The sequence below is a fragment of the Vulpes lagopus genome, chromosome 23 (assembly GCF_018345385.1).
Source record: "Vulpes lagopus strain Blue_001 chromosome 23, ASM1834538v1, whole genome shotgun sequence".
Lineage (NCBI taxonomy): Eukaryota > Metazoa > Chordata > Mammalia > Carnivora > Canidae > Vulpes > Vulpes lagopus.
Window position 1 is genome coordinate 50612918 of NC_054846.1, and position 26329 is coordinate 50639246.

The following is a 26329-nucleotide window of genomic DNA, read 5'->3' on the forward strand; positions in this document are numbered from 1 at the left end:
TGATGCGGGACTCAATCCCAGGACCCCAGGATCACGACCTGAGCCAAAGGCAGACACTCTCAACCACTGAGCCACCCGGGTGCCCTGCAAGTGTTTTTAATACCACCATATTCCCAGCTTTTAGCACACCACCTGCCATATAGAAGAATGAGAAAGCATGAAGGGTTAATTTTATGTGTCAACTTGGCTAGGCCATGATGACCAGATATTTGGTCAATCATTATTCTAGATATTTCTGTGAAGGTTTTTTTTTTTGAGGGCGTCAGGGAAAGAGGAGGGACAGAGGGAGGGAAAAAGAATCTTAGGCAGGCTCTATAAACAGTGTGGAGCCCTACACAGTGCTCAATCTCACAACCCTGAGACCATGACCTGAGCCAAAATCAAGAGTTGGGACACCTAACTGACTGAACCACTCAGGAGTCTCTCTGTGAAGGTATTTTTAGATGAGATTAACATTAAAATCAGCAGACTACCGAGTAAAGCAAATTATCCTCCACAATGTGGATGGGCCTTATCTAGTCACTGAAGGCCTTAATAGAACATACAAAGCAAGAAGAGGAAATTCAGCTAGCAGACCACTTTTGGACTCTAACTGAAACTTTTCTCAGCCTCCACAATTGCACAAGCCAATTTCATAAAACAAATCTTTCCCTCTCTCTCTCTCTCTCTCTCTCTCCATCCTGCTGTTTTTGTTTCTCTGAAGAACCCTAGTACAAAGGAACATGTTTTTTTTACCAGAAAAGGTGTATCAGACCCAAAACGCCACAGCCATTATTTAATTAATATTCCCCAAGCGTATTTCATTTTTTAGGTAAAGAAATTACATCTTACAGTAGTTTCTCTGATAGACCCAGGTTTAAAACTATACGGAAGAGAAGAACAAACAGAAGGCAAACTAACAAAAACAGGATGCTTCTTCCTAAGCAAGATGATTTCTTGACACCTTTCCCCCCATGTAATAAAGCAACTCAAATGACAACCATATTAAAGTTGTCACTTCATTAAAATTATCATCCAACATCTGAGTATGAAGTAATGCATTTAAAGCAAGGACATTGGGATCCCTGGGTGGCGCAGCGGTTTGGTGCCTGCCGTTGGCCCAGGGCGCGATCCTGGAGACCCGGGATCGAATCCCACGTCAGGCTCCCAGTGCATGGAGCCTGCTTCTCCTTCAGCCTGTGACTCTGCCTCTCTCTCTCTCTCTGTGACTATCATAAATAAATTAAAAAATTTAAAAAAATATATTTAAAGCAAGGACATTTTATCATATCTAAGATACACAATCAGTTTCATCAGATTGGGGAGTTACTTTAATTACTCATCAACAACAAGTGGATATAATTTTAAAAGTTCACATTATAACAAAAATTCTTTCTTTCTTTCTTTCTTTCTTTCTTTCTTTCTTTCTTTCTTTCTTTCTTTCTTTCTTCCTTCCTTCCTACCTTCCTTCCTTCCTTCCTTCCTTTCTTTATAAAGATTTTATTTATTTATTCATGAGAGACACACACAGAGAGAGGCAGAGAGACAGGCAGAGGGAGAAGCAGGCTCCATGCAGGGAGCCCGACGTGGGACTTGATCCCAGGTCTCCAGGATCATGCCCTGGACTGAAGGCGGTGCTAAACTGCTGAGCCACCCAGGCTGCCCTCTTTTATCTTTTTAAAAAAATATTTTACTTATTTATTTGAAAGAGAGAGAGAGCACACAGAGGGAGAGGGAGAAGCAGACTCCCTGCTGAGTGGGGCCTGATTACAGAACCCTAGGATCATGACCTAAGCCAAAGGCAGACACTTAACCAATTACCACCCAGGCACCCTCATCTTTTACCTTGTAGTTGAAATATTCTTAGAAACCTTGTTGAAAAACTCTGTTTCTGCATTTTGACTTTCAGCAGTCAGTTCAAAATGGATTGAATTCTTGTCAGAAGGTTCAACATTCTGAAATAAAGTAGGTTGTACTTTGAGAGCTGACTTAAGCAAAAACACCAGTGAATTCTATTTAGCTGAAAAGTAGCTAACTCTGAAACACTAGGAGGAGACTTATTTCTATTACAGTACCCTTTTTAAAAAAATTATTTTAAAAATTGAGATACAACTGCCATTATCACATTACATTAGTTTCAGGTGTGCAACATAATGATTCAATATTTGTATATAATGCAAAATGCTTATCACAATAAGTCTAGTTAACATCTATCACCATACAGTCACAATTCTTTCTCCTTCTGTTGAGAACTTTTAAGATCTACTGCCTTAGCAACTCTCAAAGACAAGTTATTAATCATACCATGCTACACATTACATCCTCATGTCTTATAACTGTTCAGACCTTTTGACTCCCTTCACCCATTCTGGCCATCCTCAACCTTCTACCAATCTGTTTTCTGTATCTATGAGTTCAGATTTCACCCATAAGTAAGATCATATGGTATTTGGCCTTCTTTGACTTCTTTTACTTAGCACTTCAAGGTCCAACCATGTTGTCACAAATGACAGGATTTCTTCTTTTCTATGACTGAATAACATTCCACTGTATGTATGTATGTATGTATGTGTATATATATATATAAAATATGATATATAATATCATATGTGTGTGTGTATATATAATCTATCTATCTCACACTTTCTTTATCCAGTCACCCATCAGTGGATATTTAGGTTGCCTCTATGTCTTGGCTAACAGTGCTGCAGTCAACATGCAGGTGCAAAGGTCTTTTCAAGTCTGTGTTTTTGTTTCCTTTGGATAAAAATCCAGAAGTGGAACTGCTTAAAAATATGTTAGTTCTATTTTTTTGAAACCTTTTTTAACTGTCCATTCCCCTGCCATACAAATGAAAGTGAAAACTTCATTATCTCTATTATGTAACTCACTCGATAACCAGGGATTCAGTGAAGAAATGAACTGTGAACTGAGAATGTGATCTAAAGAATAATATATGTTTCTAAAATGGAAATATATTAGACTTCAATTAAGAGAATTATATTTATAATTAATTAAATACAAAAACTTGATTCAAAAACTGATATTGCCTATAAACGTAAATCAAGAAGACACAAAATAGGAGCTGAGTGAAAACAAATGATTATTTAGAAGTATTCAATATTTTTGTATAAAATACACAATTTTTTTAAAAAGTTTTATTTCTTTAAGTAAGCTCTACAGCCAACATGTGGCTTGAGCTCATGACTCCAAGATCAAGAGTCATATGCTTTTCTTAATGAGCCAGCAAGGTACCCTGAGAATTTTTTTATTATTAGTCTGAGACATAGGACAATCAATCATTTTACTGAAAAGCAGTCTGAATGTTTTTACATAATGACACTTAGGGTTTTAAAGATCTACTTTTTCTGTGACCATCACTTATGTACTTTTACGTGTTTTATGAGATACAGCAACAATCTATTCTGATTCCAAGGATCAGACATAAACACTGACTTTCATCTGAGAAACCATTTGTTATACCTACATATTTAAAAAAAAACAGGGTAAACAAAATACTAAGATTACAAATTAACTCTCAATATCATAAAATGATACCAATATACAAATTCTTGATACTCTTCAAAGGCTTTAGAACAACATGGGTAAATTATTCTGAAAAGCTCTGATCCTGTATTATAATTTGGTTCTGCAGACATGATCTGAAATTTATAAAATATTAACCACAAATGAATAAAGTTAATATTCAATAATAATTATAAATATGGGACACCTGGGTGGCTCAGTGGTTGAGTGTGTGCCTTTGGCTCAGGGCATGATCCCAGGTTTCCGGGATCGAGTCCTGCATCGGGCTACCCGCGGGAGCCTGCTTCTCCCTGCCTGTGTCTCTGCCTCTCTCTGTGTCTCTCATGAATAAATAAATAAAATATTAAAATAATAATAATAATAATAATAAATTATAAACAAATCTAATAGTTTGAGTAACTATGTTAAAGGGTAAAGACCATTGTTTAAACTGCCGACATATGACTCTAAACAATCATTAATGTGCCAGGTAATCAAATCACTTACTTTGAAAAGATGTAATGTTTCCTTGCTGGTTAGTAGCTGGAACTGAAGGTCAGACGACCTGCCATCACAGGGGAGGCATTCATAAAATTCAGGATCCTTATGTGTCACAGAATAGAGAACTATAATGAAATTTCCAGATTCTGAAAAAACCCTGGACAAAAAAATGCCATTTAATTAAAAATTTCTGATAATAAGAATATATTCTAACAACTCTACACAAATCTCTCAATCTAGTTAATAAACTACCTAAGCAGTCTAACTTTGGGAAGAAAACTGGGGAGTAGGACGCCTGGGTGGCTCAGTCAGTTCAATGTCTGACTTTGGCTCAGGTTGTGATCTCCAGGTCCTGGGATTAGGCCCATATCGCACTCTGTGCCTGGCGAGGGGTCTGCTTGTCCCTCTCCCTCTGCATGACATGTACATCCCCCACCCCCACCCCGGCCATGTGTTTGGTCTGTCTCAAATGAATAAAGTCTTAAAGAAAAAACTGAGAAGCAAATTTGTGCTTACTTTTTAGTGTTACTGATTTTTAATTTTTAAAATATATTTTATTATGAAATACATATTCCTTGTAAAAACTTCAAGCAAAATAGATATATGAAACAAAATGAAAATCACCTCACTCTCTGTTTTAGCGTACATATCTCTGTAATTTTCTCCTCAGCATACAAAAACATTTTTCACAATCTAACAAAAATGAGGCCATACCATAAATACTATAGTTGACTCTTGAGCAACATAGGTTTGACCTGTATAAGTCCACTTACACATGAATTTTTGTTAAATACAGCACAGTAGTATAAATGTATTTAGTCTTCTGTATAATTTTCTTAATATTTTTTTCTCCATCTTGTTTTATTGTAGAATACTTATAATACTGTGAGAATATTTAAAGTATATAATACATATAACATATAAAATATGTGTTAACTAGATTATCTATAAAGCTTTTGGTCAACAGTAGGCTATTAGTATAAGTTTTTAGGGAATTAAGTAATATCCAGTTGTTTTTGTGTTTTTTTTTTAAGTAAATTCTATGCCCAACATGGGGCTTGAACTTATGACTCAGAGATCATGAGTCACATGCTCTACTGACTGAGCCAGCTGGCACCCCATATGCAGATTTACTGAGCACCTCACCTACATTGTTTCAAGGTCACCTGTATAAGTGATTGCTATTTTTTATTTGACTATCTTGGATTTCTTCCCATGTCACTATTTTATATCATGTCTTAGACTTTTTTTTTTAAGGTTTTATTTATTTATTCATGAGAGATACACAGAGAGAGAGAGAGACAGAGAGAGAGAGGCAGAGACACAGGCAGAGGGAGAAGCCGGCTCCATGCAGGGAGTCCGACGTGGGACTTGATCCCGGGTCTCCAGGATCACACCCTGGGCCGAAGGCGGTATTAAACCACTGAGCCACCTGGGCTGCCCATGCCTTATACTACTTTTTTTTTTTTTTAAATTTTTATTTATTTATGATAGTCACAGAGAGAGAGAGAGAGAGAGAGAGAGAGAGAGAGGGGCAGAGACACAGGCAGAGGGAGAAGCAGGCTCCATGCACTGGGAGCCCGATGTGGGATTCGATCCCGGGTCTCCAGGATCGCGCCCTGGGCCAAAGGCAGGCGCCAAACCGCTGAGCCACCCAGGGATCCCTGCCTTATACTTCTTTACTCATTTTAAGTGACTACATAATATTATCATTTATAGATGACATTATTCACCTAGACTTCTAAAAGTACGTATTTTAATTATTTATAATATTTCACTATTATAAACACAGATAAAAACATTCATTTTATTATTCATTGCATGTCTCACCAATTATTTGTAAAGTCATCAAGAATCCCTAAAATACATACTAAAATTAATTAAAAGATATCCTTTCTTTTTAAAAGTTCACATCAGGCCACTTCACTTTTACAGAAGACCTCTGTTAGAACCTGTTTTCAGTAACTGAGAGAAATGTGAAGAGGATTTTTGCTTCTACAAAAAAAAACAAAATCAAAAATAATGTTCAGCATTTGTTTTGCATGAGCCATTATAGAGGTAGTGTGCACCAAAAGCAAGAGTAGCCCTGTCAGGCTCCTTCCTCAGGAACTACACTTAGCATCAAGTAGCCTTGGCTTTGTACTGTGTCTGTGAGTACTGTTTGAGCTAAGAGACAAATGGTGGTGGTATCACATACAAAATAACAATTAAATTAGGAGTTGAGGTAAGAAAGTTCCCTTGTGGGCAGCACGGTGGCTCAGTGGTTTAGCACCGCCTTCAGCCCAGGGCATGATCCTGGAGACCCAGGGTCGAGTCCCACGTCGGGCTCCCTGCATGGAGCCTGCTTCTCCCTCTGCCTGCGTCTCTGCCTCTCTCTCTCTCTGTGTCTCTCATGAATGAATAAATAAAATCTTAAAAAAAAAGAAAGTTCCCTTGTTTGTTCCAATGCTTGTGCTTCAGTTCCAGAAAGAAAATTAAATCTCATTTCAAATATTACAGTACTAGTATTAGCACTGTGTAACTTAATAAAACACGCATAAGGCAACAAACTCAAATTCATTTTTAATCAGTTCACTGAATATTAATCTCTTTATAAAATCATATGCTACAGTAGATGATCCCTAGGGTTTTTTCACCACATGAAAAAAGTGTATCTTCTGTGTTACAGTACTGTGGTTAGGCAAATGAATTCCTTCACATTTCCAAGTATACTACAACCTCACCTTTGTCTGGTTTTATTCCAGACAATTTTTATTCCAAGTTTCATTCCAAGTTTTATTCCATCAATAAAAGATCTTACAAATCTTAATGTAAGATTTGTTTTTCTTAGTGCACTTAATATTCCGGTCTATATAAGTATTATAAATGGTTAAAGCACTGTATGAATTTTATTTATTTATCTTTAAAAGATTTTATTTATTCATGAGAAACACAGAGAGAGAGGGGCACAAACACAGGCATAGAGAGAGGGAGAAGCAGGCTCCATGCAGGGAGCCCGACATGGGATTCGATCCCGGGTCTCCAGGATCACACCCTGGGCTGAAGGCAGCGCTAAACCGCTGAGCCACCTGGGCTGCCCCACACCGTATGAATTTTAAACCAGACATGTTCAGGAAAACATGAACAGGGGAGAAGATTAAAATACAAAATATCACTTGCCTTTCTTGAATAGAAGGACTGAACATGTATCGTAAGCAGCAAGCCCATACCTGAGGACTATATATATGTATAATTCCAGACAGCCAACTAAAAGAAAAAAAATACAAATTAAAGCTATAGTCACTTACAAATTAATACTTAATGTGCTTTACATTCTTAAAGTAATACGGGAGAGATTCTTGATATTTATCAGCAATACATTAAGCAGCTCATAAATAAGAAATCTATGAACACCAGACCATGCTAATAATTAAAAGGAATATAGATATATAGGTACAGACAGAGCTTTCTCTCTGCCCTCTTCCACCTGAGAGGACAAGAAAATGGTGGGACACAAAACAGTTAACAACAGAGATGAAAAAAGGAATCAATTAGAATCATCTAGCCTGGACTAAGAATGTGCTAAGTTAGGGGAGAATGAAGTTAGGAGCCTAAAACTATAGAGTTATTGAGAGGATTAGATGTCGTAACATATATATGTAGCCCAAATCTCCCAAGGCTCTTAATAGGCATTCACTTGGTATAACCCATAGCTAATACCAAGACCATAGGAAACAGACTGTAAGATTTTGTGGTGTGCAGAATATTTGTGCATTCTCATTATTTAACTTTGCATATAGCACCAAACCCCTCCATTCTATTATCCAAACTCTTCAAGGTCCCCCTCAAGTTTGCCTTCTTTAAGGAAATGTCCCTATCATCTCTGTAATGAAGACTAGTAACACTCACTGTCTATATATTGCTCATTTCATAATAAATCACATACTTCCTGATTATTTTTTTATTTGTGAATATACGCATATTTTATTGCTTCACCTTTATTATAAACTCCTTGGAAAATTTTTAATCCCAACACAGTACCAAATACAGTACTATGCATAGGGTAAACACACAATAAATACTCAACATAAAATTTCTGACTGAATAATCTATCTAAATGTCCTTAACCACGAACTCTAATGAGAAAGGCATTAACACTAAAGGAAATTTCCATAAAACTGCTTTTGTCAGTATATTTTAAAGTGTTATTCTCCAAAAAAAAAAAAAATAAAATAAAGTGTTATTCTGAGCCCTGGCTTCTTCAAGGTCCCTTAAAGACAGGGGGTAGTGATGGAGGTTGAAGAAACAGGGCTCTAAGGTTTCAATTTCAGCAAAACGAACTCAACGTTATATGTTTTATTTATGCTTATTACATACATTTGAATACATATGTGGCTGGAAAGGTTTTCATACATAATACAATACTTACATCCCCACTAACGGTAGAGAACAAACCTTGGGATCCGATTCCAGCAAAAGTAACAATTTGCGTGTTTCGTCCATAGTAAGATATCTAAACAGAAGACATTCTTGTAAAAAAACAATTAAGAGTATGTCCTTTTTACCTAAAAGAGATAATCTGAGTACTTGAAGAAGCTTATTTTAAGCAGAGAAGATGATTCAAATAAATGTTTTCTCTCATACACACGCACACAAAGAAAACTTCAATATGTAAAAAACGAATCCAGTAAGAGGAAGGAATTGAAGAGATTTAATATCTTAAAATTTCTATTAAAATGGCCATTGAAGATCACACCACTTTATTAAAAGGTTTGCTCTAAAAGTACCCACTTATTTTAATCAGGAATATTAAAATCAAGGCTATTTCAGATTCAAATAGATTTCCAGGGAGAAGTGAATTTCCTGTTACTAAAAGTGTTCAAGCATCCAGATGATCTGACAAGACTGCAACAGATGTGACTTTTCACTAACAAAACTGAATTATGTGAGGTATATTCAACTTTCCATGCACTATATTTCTCCAACCACTATCAAAGAATGTTGTAACCATTATGACCCCAAAATTCACTTTTTCCTAAAAGGAAATTATACCACATTTAAACTTTGTTATTATATTTATTATTGACAGTGGCTTTTTTTTTTTAAGTTTATTTTATTTTTTAAAGTAATCTCTATACCTAGTATGGGGCTTGACTCAAGACCCTGAGGTAAAGAGTCATATGCACCATTGACTAAGCCAGCCGGGTACCCCCATTACTGATAGTAAATTTTAAGAATATGAATGACCATAGGATCATCAAGAGTTGGGGTGTGTGAGTGGCTCAGACAGAGTTGTGGTGTGTGAGTGGCTCAGTCAGTTAAGTGTCAGACTCTTGATGTCAGCCCAAGTTATAATCTCAGGGTTGTGAGGTTGAGCTCCTTATCAGCACTAGGCATGGGGCATGCTTAAGATTCTTTCTCTCCCTCTCCCTCTGCCCTTCACAATACCATCCCCCAGTCCCAGTACTTTCACTCTCTCTCTTTGGGAAAAAAAAAAACAAAAAGTTAATTTCATCATTATGGCTTTAAAACACAAAAATAAAAAGGATACTATTAGTAACATAAAGTCTTGATAGTACCACTGAGGATATATTTTATTGCTATAATACCCCTAAAACACAAAAATAATGTATTTATCAGGCCATGTGACAAGATGAGTAAGCCTGAGTTGGCAGGGAGATTTATGGATCAATGACACTTAGGGTTGCCTGGCTGGCTCAACTAATAGAGCATGCGACTCTTGAGCTCACGGTTGTGGGTTCAAGACCACGCTGGGTGTAGAGATTACTTAAAATAATATCTTAGGGAAATAATGACACTTGGGGCATCTGGTTGGCTCAGTCAGAAAAGCATGCCACTCCTGATCTCAGGGTTATGAATTCAAGTCCCACATTGGGTGTGGAGATTATTTAAAAAAAAAAAAAAAAAAAAAAAAAAAGAGTTATTTTTTTACGCCTGCTTTGAAAGCTCTTTTGCCTTGACCATCTAATAAAACCTCATTCTTTAAAAGAACTTTCTATGATTTTCCCAGGCAATTGGGACACACCTTCCTGCTTTCCCTGCACTGAATATGAACCCCCATTATGTTTATCTGCATGTTTACATATTAATATACTTAATGGACAATAAATAGGTTTCTAAGCTACTTAATTCCAGTGTCTAACACAATACCTATTCCATAACGGATCCTAAAAAATATCAGGTAAAAAATATCCTGATATTTTTTACTGCACCTGGGTGGCTCATTTGGTTAAGCGTCTACCTTTAGCTCAGGTCATGATCCTGGGGCCCTGGGATGGAGCCCCATACCGGGCTCTCTGCTCCGCAGGGAACCTCCTTCTCCCTCTCTCTGCCTCTCCCCCAACTTGTGCTGTCTCTTGCTCACTCTCTACCTCAGATAAAAAGTAAAAAATCTTAAAAAAAAATACTAAATCTTAAAAAAAATACTAAATAAATGAATGTAGTCAAGGAAAAGGACAAATGTCACAAATTAAATAATTCTAGGTAAGAAGGGGCAAAGAAAATAGGCGATTAGATAGAATTCTGAACATCCTGGGTTACCACCATACCAAGGGGTCAAAGAAAGACAAATTCACGCTTCACTAGTGGATGGGCATAGGTGTAAGAAAAACAAATTAATTTTTTGGTTAATTTTAACAAAAATTCCCATGTCCCAACTGAGAAGCACTTTATTACCCCCAAGAGAATTAAATGTTTCAGTTAATTCAAACACTCGATTTCTATCACCTTTGGCTATATCACAATAATGGAACATACCCTTTGACCTTTGTACCACTCCAACCAGAAGGGTGCTCTGGTCGGCACGTGGGACTCAAAAATAGGACTTTTCTTGCCATTCCCGGGACCCTGTAAAAAGTAAACTCTCTCTTTTTCTTTTCCTCTTTGAAGAGGCATTTTTAGAGAATTGGACCTGGAGCTGAGTGTATCTTGGCAAACATTTTCAGCTCCAGAGACCTAACAGGAACTAGGGTGGAGTCAGGGAAAGGAAGCCAGAAGTGAATTGCTTAGACTTTAAAGCAGAGGGTGCTTACATTGTCTAACCTAGGTTCGTAGACAATAGATAAAGAAAGTGGATGAGGATTCAGGGAAGTAGTCCTGCTGAGGGTCAGAAAGCATGCAATTTGGCTTATATTTCCTAAGAAACTAAGAGTGGTGATAGAAAGCTGGAGAGGATGCTGTTCCAACTATGTGGGGAAACTCCACCCTCAAGTGGTTGATAATTTGGTAAGCAAGATTCTACAAATTTTTATTTAGTTATCTCCTTTCTCTGTCTGCAATGCTCATTATTCACAATTAAAACTGCAAGTAACAAATTTTTCAGCCCGTTAGGCTTATAGTCAGATTATAGTTTAAAAAAAAAAGCAAGACAAAAAGACGACAACCCAAACCTAGGCAAAAAAACAAAGAACAAAGTAACAGGTTAATTTCTTCTACTTTCAAATTGCAAAATACAACCAATTACTAATATAAATTTTAATATTAATTTTTCTTGGAGTAATAGGCACAACTCTGAACTATATTAAGCAAAATATAACAACTTCATTTTTTTCCCTTCCTTGGTTATTTATCTAGCCACCATAGATCTCTGACTTGTCAACTGAATGCACAAACATTTCATATGATGTGGGTACCATGAAAATATACTGATATAACCAATATTTAAAATTACTTTATCTCTTACTTACCCATATTTATAGGTACCTTGAACTTGAGAAATATTCAAATTACTGCTCAAATTTCTTGCCAGAGCTGTTGGAATAATGGGGATGGGCCTCACAGGTGTGCACCTAAAGGTATTTGCCAGAGTTACTGCTGCCCAGTGCAAATCCAAATCCACAATGTCCAAACTTTCCCTGGAAGTGATGTGAACTCTTAGGGAAAGCAGCTTACCACAATCCAAGGAATCTTTGCTACATACATGGTGCTGCAGAGTCTGAGGAATCAATATTATACAATTATTTTAAAACTTTGAAATTTGTCCATATTTCTAAATGTTTGATCTCATACTGGTACATATATACATATGTATACCTTCAACTGACAAAATTAAATAATTTCTGATTTGCAATATTTCAATTCTCTCATTTCTTCCATGTGACCAAAAAGTTACATGAATACTTATGTCAAAGCAAGGCAAGATTTACTGAACCAAGCTCTATCACACATTGCCAACTTAAATGCCCCAGCAGCATTTCAAATTCTTTTTTTTTTTTTTTTTTTTTTTTTTAGGATTTTACTTATTTTTTTTATGAGAGACATAGAGAGAGGCAAAGACATAGGCAGAGGGAGAAGCAGGCACCCTGTGGGAAGCCTGATGCAGGAGTTGATCCCAAGACCCAAGGATCAGGACCTGAACCAAAGGCAAACACCCAACCACTGAGCCACCCAGGTGCTCCAGCATTTCAAATTCTTATGAGAGAATATCACTTCCAATTAACATTTAAGACATGAAAAAAAGGGATGTAAACTACCTCTGACTCAACTCAGAAAATCTAAAGTCCATTCTTCTTTATTACTATTATTATTGTTTTTTAAAGATTTTGTTCATTTAAAAGAGAGAGCAAGCATGAGCGGTGGGTGACAAAGGGAGAGGAAGTAGACCCCCCCTCCCCCCCCATTGAGCAGGGAGATGACTTAGGGCTTGATCCCAGGACCCTGGGATCACAACCTGAGCCAAAGGCAGACACTCAACCAACTGAACTACCCAGGTACCCCTAATTATTTTCTTATTACCCCAAATCATCAACTCAGTTCTTCTTGCATAGTTGCTCATGCCCACTGTGTCCTTCCTAGACATTGTCCTTCAGGCTAATACACCTTCTCTCTACACCTGACTACTGACATGGCCTACCTACTCTCTCTGACTTTAATCAGGCTGCCCTATCAGATTAACTATCTTTGATTTAATAGTATTTCCTCTTTTCAAAAACTTTCAATAACTCTACATAGCCCATATGACAAAGTTCAAATTCCTTAGACTGGCAGACAGGGGTCTCTACAATCTGACCAAACTAATAATCCATTCTGATTGCCCACAAATGCAGCAAAAAACTACACCCTTAACATCACCCTGAGCACATCTTCTACTTTATTATCTTGGTATACTGCCTCCCTTTCTGGAATGCTACTCATACTACCTCCCTAGAATTTCTGCCTTCAGAAACCATATTTAATTGTATTTTAGCAACAATCATTCAATCAGAAATTACTAGGAATACTTGTAAAATATGGGTTTATTGAAATATAACATAGTACACATAATTTGATACTTGTGTTCAATTAAGAATAGTCAAAAAAATCTCACCTTAAAAGCTGAACTGAAGTCATCTGCATCATGAGCTATGATTTCTTTTGAACAAAGTCCCTGAGTATGAATTTTGCATGGAATCACAAAGTCCCCAGGAAGAGAAGCAGTAGGGGTTCTTTCTAAGCTTTCAGGTACTTCTCTACCAGGATCAAAACGATCTACTGTCAATGTCATACTTTCTTCATCTGGAGAACAAAAATAGCAGTTATTATATAGCATGATAAGCAAGCCTACAATTATAGCAAAGCATTTTGTTAATACTAATAGTACGCTAAGCTCTTATTTTAAAAAATGGTTTGCATACATATTCTTCCACCTGACCAGACTGTAAAGTCTCTGGTGGGTATTATCAAGTTTTACTTACCTTTATAACCTTGGCATATTGCAAAGAAAAATAGCACAAAGAACATCACAATAATTGGCTGAATTCGATACATAAATTCTATTATAGTTACAAAAAAAATTTTTTTAAGTATATTACCTTCATCTACTATGAGAGAACCAAGTAAAAAGCATGGCAGGCTTTTTTTATTCTGCTTAGCATGACGACAAGCAAGTCGGATGGTCTTTTCAGTTACCACAAGCTTTGGATTTCTGGGAAAAAAAAAAAAAAGTCTTATATGAATGTGGTGGATCTGACATCCTAAAAAACCCTCCTGCCATGAAATGCTGCCTAAAATATAACACACATCTTTAACATGTACAGAAAAATCACTGCTGACAAATCCTAGGGTCAAAGATGGGCAGAGGTAAGAGTGGCTAGGGAGAGCTGCCTGGAAACCAGAATTGCAGTAAGTAGACACTGAAGATACAGTTGTTATCTGAGCATTTGCTTAATTTTATGAACCAGAGCAAGGATCAAGAAACTGTAAGGCCAGTCTCCTGTCTTTATAAACAAAGTCTGATTGAAATACTAAATCTGTTTGTTTACATATGGTTTATGGTCTTCAGATACTATAGTATTATTGAACGTACAATATATAAAAATATGATTAAAATGTGTAAAGATATATAAAAGGGACTCTAAAATATAAGTAAGGAAGTATATACCATCAAAAAAGATGAGGCATATTTGAAAAAGAACCACAAAGAACTTGCAGAAATAAAAATATAATCAATTAAAAGCTCAATATAATGAACTAGGAATAGGTATGTAAATTTTTATTATCCTATAAACACTGCACATATATTATAAACAATGTTTCATATATATGGAATACTTCCACATTTAAAGAAACCTAAACAAATAGGTTACACAGCAACTAAGTACACATAAAGAGAAAATTACCAGAGTTGAAAAAAATTACATTGTAGCACAAAAAGATACAATAGAAAATATAAAAAAGGTCAGACATTGAGAAAAAAATGAACAAGTCTAAGAAATATTTAATTGAACTTCCACAAGACTTTTTTTTTTTTTTAAAGATTTTATGAATTTGAGAGCGAGAAAAAACATGAGTGGAGAGAGAGAGAAGCAGACTGCGTGCTGAGCAGAGAGCCTGACACAGGACTCGATATAAGGACCCTGAGATCAGGACCTGAGCCAAAGGGAGACACTTAACCAAGTAAGCCACACAGACACCCTTACAAGACTATTTTTTTATTAGTGACACTATCCTTCTCTGCCAACTGGTTTAGAATTTCAGTACTTTTTAACTTGTAGCTCTCCTTTAGTTCAACGGAATCCATCATCAAATGCTATAAGCTATTCAAAATATCTTGTTTCATTCTTTCCTTTTTTTTTTTTTTTAAGATTTTGTTTATTCATGAGAGATAATACAAAGAGAGGCAGAAACATAGGCAGAGGGAGGAGTAGCAGGCTCTATACAGGGAGCCCAATGTGGGATTTGATCCCAGAACTCTGGGACCGTGCCCTGAGCCAAAGGCAGATGCTCAACCACTGAGCCACCCAGGTGTCCCTCATTCTTTCCTTTTGATCTCAATACTGCTACATTGCTCTACAAACCCTTATAATAGCTACCATTTATTGAATACTTCCTGTTTTAGGCACTGTGCCAATTGCTGCTTTACAGAGTCTGTCTCATTTAATCCTTACAAGAATGCTATGAAACAGGTATCACTATTCCCTTTTTCTAAATAAAGAAACTGATCCTTGCCCACTTTACTGAGGTTGCATAAATAAGAAGTGGTAGAATCAGGATTTGACCCTCCAGGCAGTCTGACTCCAGTTATAGCACCTTAAACAAACCAGTAGGACATAAACCTATCTTGCTTAGATTACAGAAAACCATCTCACAGTTAGGCTAACTCCAGGCTCTCCCCACCATGACCCATCCTTCTTAGAATTCTGCTTTCAAAAGCTCCCTTATATACAAAATCGCAGCAAGTCTCTATTTTCTATCTCTTCAAACCCAAGTTGTAATGTCTTTCCTTCAAGATCCTACCCACAACCTATGTTATATTCCTTCTAACATGATCTATCCACTCAAAATCAGTTCAATCTTCTCAGTGTTCTACAAAGAGAGCATGCTAAAGCATGATGAAAACCCTTTCGGTTTTTATCGTATTTTGTCTCTTGAATTCCCATAATACTCATAACTTTAGATTTGCAGAACACTTTAACTGTGAAATTAAGATTACTTCTCAAAAGCACAAGTAATAGGGGCACCTGGGGTGGGCTCAGTGGTTGAGTGTCTCTGCCTTTGGCTCAGGTCATGATTCTGGGTTCCTGGGATCCAGTTCTACATCATGCTCCCCACAGGAAGTCTCCTTCTCCCTCTGCCTATGTCTCTGCCTCTCTCTCTCTGTGTGTCTCTCAGGAATAAAGAGACAGAAAAAGGAGAGAGAATAAGAGAGAGAATAAAGAGAGAGAGAGAGAGAGAGAGAGGCAGAGACACAGGAGGAGGGAAAAGCAGGCTCCATCCTGGGAGCCCAATGTGGGACTCGATCCCGGGACTCCAGGATCGCGCCCTGGGCCAAAGGCAGGAACTAAACCGCTGAGCCACCCAGGGATCCCAAATAAATACAATCTTTAAAAACCAAAAAACACAATAGATTTAAGAATCAGCAAAAGGGATAGTTTGTTTGAAGGCAGATTCTGAATGGAAAAGATTAAAAAAAAAAAAAAGGAATTAGTCATAGTAATCAACTTTGCCTTACATATCGTTTTGACTCCTGTTTCTACCAGTTTGATTTGAAAAGAGAAACATCTTATACCTGTAGTAATTGAGATGTAAGTAGATGAAATCTCCAACTGGCATTGGGTTCCAAAGTGCACATTTTGATGGAGGAAAATAGAAAGGTATCATCTTGCTTGAAGGAAACCTTTAAAAAATGTTTTAAATCACAGAGACAAGCAAATTTAGCAGAAATTTTATAAGAAATGGTTTAACATTAAATGATGAGGCTTTTCAAACTACTTATGTTAATTTTAAGAGCTTTATATATATATATATTTTTTTTTTTTAAGATTTTATTTATTTATTCATGAGAGACACAGGCAGAGGGAGAATCAGGCTCCCAGAGGGGAGCCCAATGGGGGACTCAATCCCAGATCCCGAGCTCATGCCCTGAGCCAAAGGCGGACGCTCAACTGCCGAGCCAGCCAAGTGTCCCTAAAAATATTTTTAAGAAGAAAAAAAAAAAAAAAAGAAAAGAAAAATCCTTATAACTTTACTATCAAGAAAATAAGTACTCAGGGATGCCTGGGTGGCTTAGTAGTTGAGCATCTGCCTCTGGCTCAGGTCCTGATCCTAGAGCCCTGCGATGGAGTCCCGCATCGGGCTCCCTGCAGGGAGACTGCTTCTCCCTCTGCCTGTGTCTCTGTCTCTCTATGTCTCTCATAGATAAATAAAATCTTAAAAATATATATAAAAATAACTTAAAAAAAAAAGAAAAAGAAAAGAAGCACTCAAAATGTAGGTATAGCTTTTTCTTGTCCTTTTTTCCCTATGCATACATAAATTTATATACACACATTTTTTAAATGAAGCGGGAAGGATGCCTGGATGGCCCAATTGGTAGAGCATGTGACTCTTGATCTCAAGGTAATGGGTTCAAGCCCCATGTTGGGCATGGAGCCTACTTAAAAATCTAAAAAAAAAAAAAAAATTTTTTTTAAAGAAAGAAAACTAAATAAATAAAAAAGAAATAGGAGTATCAATCCTATAAAATCATTAAATAACAGAAATAACTATAAACCATGAATTTACATTTAAATTTAAAACTAAAATTCTGTTCTTCTGAATTTCTAGACAATATCTAATAAAATTATGGAAAGCACAAAAACTTAATACAGTCTATTTTTCAGTGTTTCCAACATTGGTATCTTGGGGCCTACTACTTCAGTTGAATTATTACTGAAGCATCAAAAGGACAGCAACATAAACAATTCCTTAGCGAAGATCCTAGAGACAGTATAAAGCAAGTTTCAATCTTAAATCATACAAAGCACCATCACAAAGTTTTTCATTTTACATAAGTGAGTAACATGAGAAAAACCACAGTAAGAAAAAAACAATGGAGAGAAAGGACTGAGGGGAAGATATCAGCCTAAGTTCCCAGGTAATTAAAGCAAGAAAGCTCTGGCAGTGAGCTACCTACACCAGTGTATTTGCATGGTCATAGACTATTAAATAGGTGAACTGAAAGAATATTCATCATATCATATATTAAGAATACCTTGTTCTAGATCTTACATTCACGTATCACCTAGTGAAGATTCTCAACTACAGGACTAGCCCCAGTTTACTGATCACCCAATATGTACCAGGCATCTCAGTAGGCATTTTACATACACAATATTTCTCACTAAAACTGTTCCAGAAACACTTTAATCATCCATTTTATAGATAACAAACTATAACTTTCCTAACTTCATACAATTAAGCAGCAAAGCTGGGATCTGAATCTAAGTGTCTGATTTCAAAGATTATATTTCTAGAAGCTAAATGGTATAGTGCTTTAGAACCTGGGTTCAAATTCTGATTCCATCATTACTCCTAGCTGTGTGTCTAATTTGAGCTCATAATATCTATAAGAAGGATTTTTAATCTCCCTTTTTTGAAATGAGGACATGGTCTGAGATTGAGAAATCTGTTCAAGGTCACAAAGCAAGTAAGGAACAAACTCAGTTTATCTACATTTCTGTATCTAATGTATTTATCACGTATTTATCAATTGGTGACAGGCCGTATGATGTAGTGGGTAAAACAAAATGTCTGGAAGTCAATTGTTTAGATCTGACAACTCATTTCAAGATTTGCTAGCTATGTGACCTCGCTCACGTTATTTAATGTCTCTGTGCCTCAGTTTCTTCATCTGCTAAACAGGATAATACCTGTATCTCCTGTAGTTATAATGAATATTAAATGAGTCAATAGATGTAAAGGGTTTGAAGTAGAAATCACATAAGGTTTAAATCCTGGCTATACCACTTACCAACTATGTAACTTTGGGTTGGTTAATCTCTCTACACTATAGTTTCCTCGTTTAAAAAAAAAAAAAGAATGGGGGATAATAATAGTACTTACACCTTATAGTTTGTTATGAGGATTAAATAAGAATAATGCATGGCACATAACAAGATTTCTTTAAATGCTATTAGTCCTTTTCTTAACCTAAGGTATACAGTAGACTTTAGAGGCAGGGGAAACACAAACATCTTGAAATGTGATAGAAACTTTTACATGCATGTATAACTGTTTTGTCTTAGGGAAGGAGATTCATGCAATCAGATATTCAAAGGGGTCTGCAACTCCTAAATAATTCAGAACTGTTGCTCTCTGGCCCAGAGATTATTGAAAATGAAAGAAAAAAAAAACACACCCCCCCCAAAAAAGAGAGATCATTAAATAAGTAAAAACTAAAGTTGAATGTATCAGGAATAATCAATTTATTATATATAAGTATATTCTTACCTAGAATGTGTAATTAATTTGACGCCCCCCAAAAAATAATAATTTGACCCTAAAAATAAAACTAAAAAGAGACTGTACTGAGTTGTTGCAAACACAAGTTTTTTCAAAGAACAGAAGTTGACAAATTTTCAAAGAATAAGAGGTGGCAGGAGTATAAAACAGAAGGGCCAAAATTAAGCAAAAGGAATATGATAGTCTCTTTCGGTCAGGTTTCCCATTGTCTTCATCAAAAACATCTGGCACAAAAAAAAAAAGTACAGAGAATAAAGGTAACTCGTGGATATAATTATAGTTTAGAAGAAAAAAAATTCACACAACAGCATTAACTGTCCCTCCCCAGAGGGAAAAAAAAGAACAATAAATCATCTAAATAGCCAAATAACATAAGCCAATCTGTCTTGTCCCCAGAGCACTGACAGACTGAGAAAATTAGGAGACAGGTGGTAAGCTCCTCCTTCCTCTTCCACACAAATGGGAAAAGGCTTAGGGACATTTAAAGAAACTTAGTATATCCAGTGTGAAATTTTTCCATTCAAGGATTAGGGTTTAGACAAGGGAAGGAACCCAACCATTTTCTTACTTGTTTAGGATATAAATAAATATGTATGTGATTTTTTTAGCCTCAAGGGGTCAGGTTCTATTTCCCATCAATAATGCTCTGTGAAACCAAAAAAAGGGAAAGTGGGAATGAAACTAATATTTACCAAGTGCCTACTATGTGCCAGATCCTTTACTTTAGTAATCTTATTTAATCCTTCACAATAATCTTGTTATACAGACATTACTATGCCCCATTTACAGATAAGGAAACTGAGGCTTAGAGAAGTTTTCTTTTTCTATTTCAACCTATCTTCCCAAGTTAGGAAAAGTAGTGAAAAAAACATTTTGTAAATATATTTCTATACCTGGTATTTATATGGGGCCCTGCAAGAGAATATGTAGGCTCCATGATAGTTGGTGAATTTTGTATTCAATTTCAAATGCTTAGTATCCTAAAAAAAAAAAAGTAAAGAGAATGTTATTAATGAGCGATAAAAACAAAAAATAAGAAACATGATTTAACTACATATTAATAGTACAGGCAAAATTAGGTTACTTTTATGAAGTGTCTTCATCTATAGTAAAATAAAACACTTGTGTATTCTGATTTTCATACTTCATAGTCATTCTGCCTGTAAATTAATGTTAATATTTATTTTAGGCAGCAGGTGGTATTTAACATATGAAATTTTGAACAAAAGCCTCATAATATTCAGAAAACCACAAAATAGTACACAGGAACAACTTGAACTAGATATTTATCGAATCTGTATGAGGTTAACAAACTTTAAGTCTTGTGGAGATGGAAGACAAATACTGCATCCCCACAAACTGATTTGTTTCCTGCAAAATCAGTGGAGTTTTTTTTGGCTGCACATGCCCTCTCTGGGTACTTTTCATCCACTCCCATTGCCTCCACACCCATTTATACATAGCCAACTCTCAGTTTCCACCTCTCTCCTCAGTTACAAACCTGTATTTCTAGCTGTACTATCCACTAGATATCTCCAACTAAATATTATCAAAGCAAAATACAGAGTGCATAGTCCTTTCTTTATGGTTCAGTATTTCCTATACTCTTTTATTAGGCCTTTTATTAGGAGTTCTTTAAGCTGTGTACATTCTACTTTAATTCTAGCAAGAAGGAATTGTCTGAAGCAAGAAAAGGGAGGAAAGAGTTACTGATGCAGATGCAGAAGAGACTTTTCAGATAAAGCCAGAGGCTGAAATTATGGACTAGAACAAAATCTTATTTAAAGAGCCACCTGGGTGGCTCAGAGGTTGAGCCAGCTCAGGTTGTAAATATGAGGTCCTGGGATTGAGTCCCGCATGGGGCTCCCTGCATGGAGCCTGCTTCTCCCTCTGCCTATGTCCTCTGCTTCTCTCTGTGTGTGTGTGTGTCTCTCATGAATAAATAAATTAAAATCTTAAAAAAATAAATAAAGTGCTCTTGTAAGGCTACAACGTCCCTCTTGGACTTCATGCATTGCCTATGGACTGAGGCTTTATTTTATTTTTTTTAATTTATTCATGATTGTCACAGAGAGAGAGAGAGAGAGAGAGAGAGAGGCAGAGACACAGGCTGAGGGAGAAGCAGGCTCCATGAACCCGGAGCCCGACCTGGGGCTTGATCCAGGGCCTCCAGGATTGCGCCCTGGGCCAAAGGCAGGAGCCAAACCGCTGCGCACCCAGGGATCCCGGACTGAAGGCTTTAAACTTGAAAACCGTCTGCATCACTTGGGTGTCACTGATAACAGTATTCAGATGGATGACTTTAATTCTAGGAAGTATATAAAATGACATTTTTCTTCATTAAATGGAAGAGCCTTAAAACTCCACATCTGTCTCTTTTTCCTTTATGTATTAGGGTAAAAAGGTAATGTTGATCTATTTCTCATTTTAAAACAATACACGAGTTTATTCTGACAGCATCACGCAAGCCATTAAAGCCGCCGAACCAAAGCCATATGCCACTATACCTAGCAAGACATTCTCTCCTCAGGTGACGGCATCATGGTTCATCAAACTGAAACTCCAGGTTATCCTTACCTCTCCTTCCTCCCTCTCTGTTTTCCTATATAAATTCGGCTTATCTCCTTTACTTTAGTTTCTGACTTCATCAAATCTCACTAGATTTACTGAAAAGTCCCCAGACTGCTCCCAGGGGAGTATCTGTGCATCTCGGACCAAATTATTCCCCCTGCTTAAAAACCGGATGGCTCTTCTTTATATATATATTTTTTAAGATTTTATTTATTGACTCATGAGAGAGAGAAAGAGAGAGAGAGAGGCAGAGACCCAGGCAGAGGGAGAAGCAGGCTCCCTGCAGGCAGCCCGACGCGGACTGGCTCCCGGGACCCCGGGGTCACGCCCCGGGAGGAAGGCAGGCGCTCCACCGCTGAGCCCCGGGCACCCCGGCTCCTTTGCCTGCAGAGCAGAGCGCCCCGGCAGCCTGGCCCCATCTTGCCGCGCCAACCTCCTCCTCTATCCACTCATCCCACCCCCCGAGCACCTGGAGCCTCTGCACAGGCCACCCCTGAAGCTGGAATGCCCTCGCAAAGCCCCGTCGCCCTTCACCGCCCGCGCTCACACCGCGCTGTTTGCACGTTACTCCCCGGAGCCCACCGACGTCCCACGTTCACCCACCGCCTCCACCCCGCAGCCGCCGGGCCCGACGGGAGGACGCAGGGCTCCAGCCAACAAACCTTCGCAGTAAAAACACCTTTTTTACGTGGCACGCTATGGACTGCAAGCCTCTCACTCACCTGAGGACAAGCGGTTCCAGGAATTCCAAGTCCTCCTGACTTAGTTTTCCACTAGCTCCCCTTCACGGTACCGGCCGCAGGCTCCGGGAGGGCGGAACCCGCCGCAGCGCCCGCAGGCCGCCCGCCGTCCTCCGAGCTCCGCCGCCGCCACCCTCCGGGAGCACTCGGGACACAAAGCCCCAGTCGCCGCCAGCTCCGCCCCGCGGGGCCTGTTTGTTGGGCCGGAACAGAGGTCGGCTCCAAGCAGCGCCTCCGTCCCCGCCGCCCCGCCTCCGGGACGTTGGGGTCGCGGGAACCGAGGCGGCAAACAGCGGCTCGCGAAACCGAAGCCCGCGCCGCGCCTACTGATTGGTCAGAAGTCCCACCCGTCAGGGGCGGGGGCGGGGCCAGAGGCCACACGCACGGCCGCCGCGACGTGCTGCGACACCAGCCAATCAGCACTCCGCACCCATCCGCGCTCGTCCAATCCCAAGCCTCCTAGGAGAACCCAGTGCGCCGCCGGCTCCCCAGAATCAGGATCGGGAGGATTTAAACACTTCACTGCGGGCAACGGTTAAGTTCCGGGGGTGGGCGGACCTTGCGCACGCGCAGTGAAAAGCCCAGTGCGGTAGCTGCGGGGTGGCAGGGCAGCCGGAAGTGCGTGCTGTCTACATTGTCGCCGGCCGGTTAAAAGTGGACCAAACCTTTTATTTAAATGGAGAAGAGAGGGAAATTACGTTTCTTCTAGTTTCTTTAACTAAAAAGAGTCCTAGGCAGCCTGGGTGGCTCGGCGGTTTAGCGCCTGCCTTCACGCCCAGGTCGTGATCCCGGGGTCATGGGATTGAGTCCCATGTCGGGGTCCCGGTGCATGGAGCCTGCTCCTCCCTCTGCCTGGGTCTCTGCCTCTCTCTCTCTCTCTCCCCCTCCCCCCCCCCCCCGCCCCGTGTCTCTCATGGATAAATAAAATCTTTAAAAATAAAAATAAATAAATAAATACACTAACCAAGAGATATATGTTGTATAGAATGTCCTTCTCTGCTTTCCTGAAAAAAATTCCTGGAATCTAGGGCACACGTTTTAAGAGAAATGATGAATTCCCCAGCTGGGATGTGAGAGTAGGAAGAGCCCCAGACAGTAATGCATTTTTGACAAAGTGTTGGCCAACCCCATAGGGAGCTGTGGAGCAAAGATTGCCAATTAGAGGAGTCCCACATTAGGCAGAAATGGCTAGAATCCTTGCTGTGCTCAATCATTTCCTGGGGGGCTTCTCAGAAAAAGCAAGCACCAAGGTAAGGCACATCCTGAAGGCCACAGCAAGAGGCTATTAGCCAAGTGTACAATTGCAGCTGATTGGAATGTTCTTTCAGGAGAAAGAGCTAAGTGACACACCTCAATGGCTGTCATGAGTTACATTGAGTGCAAAGGCCCTGGAGTGGGAGCTTTATGTGGGAGCAGTATGTCCTTAGCAGAATGAATGAGGGGAAGAATACTAAGAGTTAAAGGTGCCTAGGTGGCTCAGTGGTTGAGCATCTGACTTTGGCTCAGGGCATGATCCCAGTCTTGGGATGGAGTCCCACATCAGGCTCCCTGTGAGGAGTCTGCTCCTCCCTCTGCCTATGTCTCCGCCTCTCTCTCTCTGTCTCTCATGAATAAATAAATAAATAAATTTTTTTTTAAGTGTTAAAGGAGGAAGGATGCCTGGGTGGCTCACTGGTTGAGTGTATGCCTTTGGCTCAGGTGGTCCTGAGGTCCGAGGATCAAGTGCCGCATCAGGTTCCCCACAGGGAGCCTGATTCTCCCTCTGCCTATCTCTCTGCCTCTGTGTGTGTGTGTCTCATGAATAAATAAGTAAAATCTCGGGGAAAAAAAAAAAAGGGAGATGAAAGAGGAGGTGCTGGTAGACCTTAAAGCTTCAGAGGCCATGATAAGGATTTGGCTGCACTTTTGAATTATATATGAAGCCACTAGAATATTGTACTCTATTTCATTCTATGTATTCGTTTTAAAGTAGGCTCCACACCCAATGTGGGACTTGAACTCAAAACCCTGAGATTAATAGTCACATGCTCTACCTATTGAGCCAGCCAGGTGCTGCAACCACTGGAATATTTTAAATAGGGGACTTACATGATCTGATTTTAGGTTTTAGAAGGACTACTATGGTTGCTACTTTGAGAATAAACTGTAGGGGGAAGGAGAAGCAAGGAGACCAGTTAGAAAACTACTGCAATGACCTAGGAGAGACATTCATAGTAGCTTGAACCAGACCTGTAGCAATGGAAGTGGTGAGAGGTGGTTGGATACTGGAGATATATATTAAGATTTTATTTATTCATTCATGAGAGACACAGAGAGAGGCAGAGACATAGGCAGAGGGAGAAACAGGCTCCTTACAGGGAGCCCAACGTGGAACTCAATCCCAGGACCCTGGGATCATGCCCTGAGCCGAAGGCAAATGCTCAACCACTGAGTCACCCAGGTGTCCCTATATATACTTTTTTGAGATAAAGAGAAAGAGCATGTGCATGCATGGGGGTGGGGAGGTGGGGATGAGAGAGAAGAAGAAGGAGACAGAGAACCTTAAGCAAGCTCCACTGACATGGGGCTTGATCTTATGATCTGGAGATCATGACCTGAGCCAAAATCAAGAGTCAGGCCCTTAATTGACTGAATCACCTAGGCGCCCCTAGATTTTCTTAGTTTTTAACCTAGTGTCATTTTTCTGTTCCATGATTTCATCTATGATGCTACATTATATTTAGTTTTCATTTCTCTTTGGGCTCCTCATGGCTAGTTTCTCAGACTTTCCTTGTTTTTGATAACCTTGACAGTCTTGAGTACAGGTCGGGTATTTTATAGGATTTCCCACTATTAGAATTTGTCCAGTATTTTTCGCAGGATAAGACTAGGTCTATAGGGATGCCTGGGTCACATATATATAAACTATGGACTTTAATTAATAATAATTAATTAAATTAATAATAATGTACCAATATTGGTTAATTAATTGTAACAAATGTACCATATTAAATATAAGATGTTAATAATAGGGAGAAACCATGTGGGGGTATTTTTTTTTAAGATTTATTTATTTATGATAGACATAGAGAGAGCGAGAGAGAGGCAGAGACACAGGCAGAGGGAGAGGGAGAAGCAGGCTTCATGCCGGGAGCCCGACGGGGTACTCGATCCCGGGACTCCAGGATCGGGCCCTCGGCCAAAGGCAGGCACTAAACCACTGAGCCACCCACGGATCCTCTATTTGGGGGTTTATATGAGAACTCTGTACTATGCTCTTAGTTTTTCTGTGAATATAAAAGTGTTCTAAAAAATAAAGTCTACTAAAAAGAAAAAAGGAAGGGGCAAGAGGAGAGTTGAAACATTAACTTTTGAGCAATAACAATAAAATGTCTTCTTTTTGATTAATAAGAGCTCAAATACAGTAAAGCTTCAAGTAAACATTTCATTACCACTGGATGTTTTTTTTTTAAGATTTTATGTGTGTATTCATGAAAGACACACAGAGAGAGAGGCAGAGACACAGGCAGAGGGAGAAGCAGGCTCCGTGCAGGGAGCCCGATGTGGGACTTGATCTCGGGACTCCAGGATCACGCCCTGGGCTGAAGGCAGGTGCTAAACCACTGAGCCACCCAGGGATCCCTTACCACTGGACTTCTAAGCAGGATATACATTTAACAATATGCATAATATAGATACTTTTCAAGTTAAGCGAAGAGGAAAGTAATTATTGAATTCATCTTAGGATTGAAATGACTCAGCCTCTTATTGAGGAGAACTTAGAGGTGCCTAAAGGGCCTTCTTCCCTAGATATTGAGAAAAAATTTTAAATTATG

At 38.8% G+C, this 26329-nt stretch overlaps 1 protein-coding gene across 3 annotated transcripts in view; it reads right to left on the reverse strand.

The window, feature by feature from the left end:
- STIL (STIL centriolar assembly protein) overlaps positions 1-22799 on the reverse strand; it is a 64922-nt gene extending 42123 nt beyond the window's left edge. For all 3 annotated transcript variants that reach the window (XM_041739204.1, XM_041739203.1, XM_041739202.1), the window contains exons 1-10: positions 22497-22799; positions 20097-20183; positions 16490-16597; positions 13794-13906; positions 13310-13497; positions 11691-11938; positions 8414-8497; positions 7165-7251; positions 4012-4162; positions 1825-1934 (exon numbers count right to left, since the gene is read on the reverse strand). In XM_041739204.1, the coding sequence (XP_041595138.1) occupies positions 1825-1934; positions 4012-4162; positions 7165-7251; positions 8414-8497; positions 11691-11938; positions 13310-13497; positions 13794-13906; positions 16490-16597; positions 20097-20140 (1133 nt within the window). In that variant the 5' untranslated portion in view covers positions 20141-20183; positions 22497-22799. The remainder of the gene's footprint in view (positions 1-1824; positions 1935-4011; positions 4163-7164; positions 7252-8413; positions 8498-11690; positions 11939-13309; positions 13498-13793; positions 13907-16489; positions 16598-20096; positions 20184-22496) is intronic.
- Between the last annotated feature and the right edge of the window lie 3530 nt (positions 22800-26329).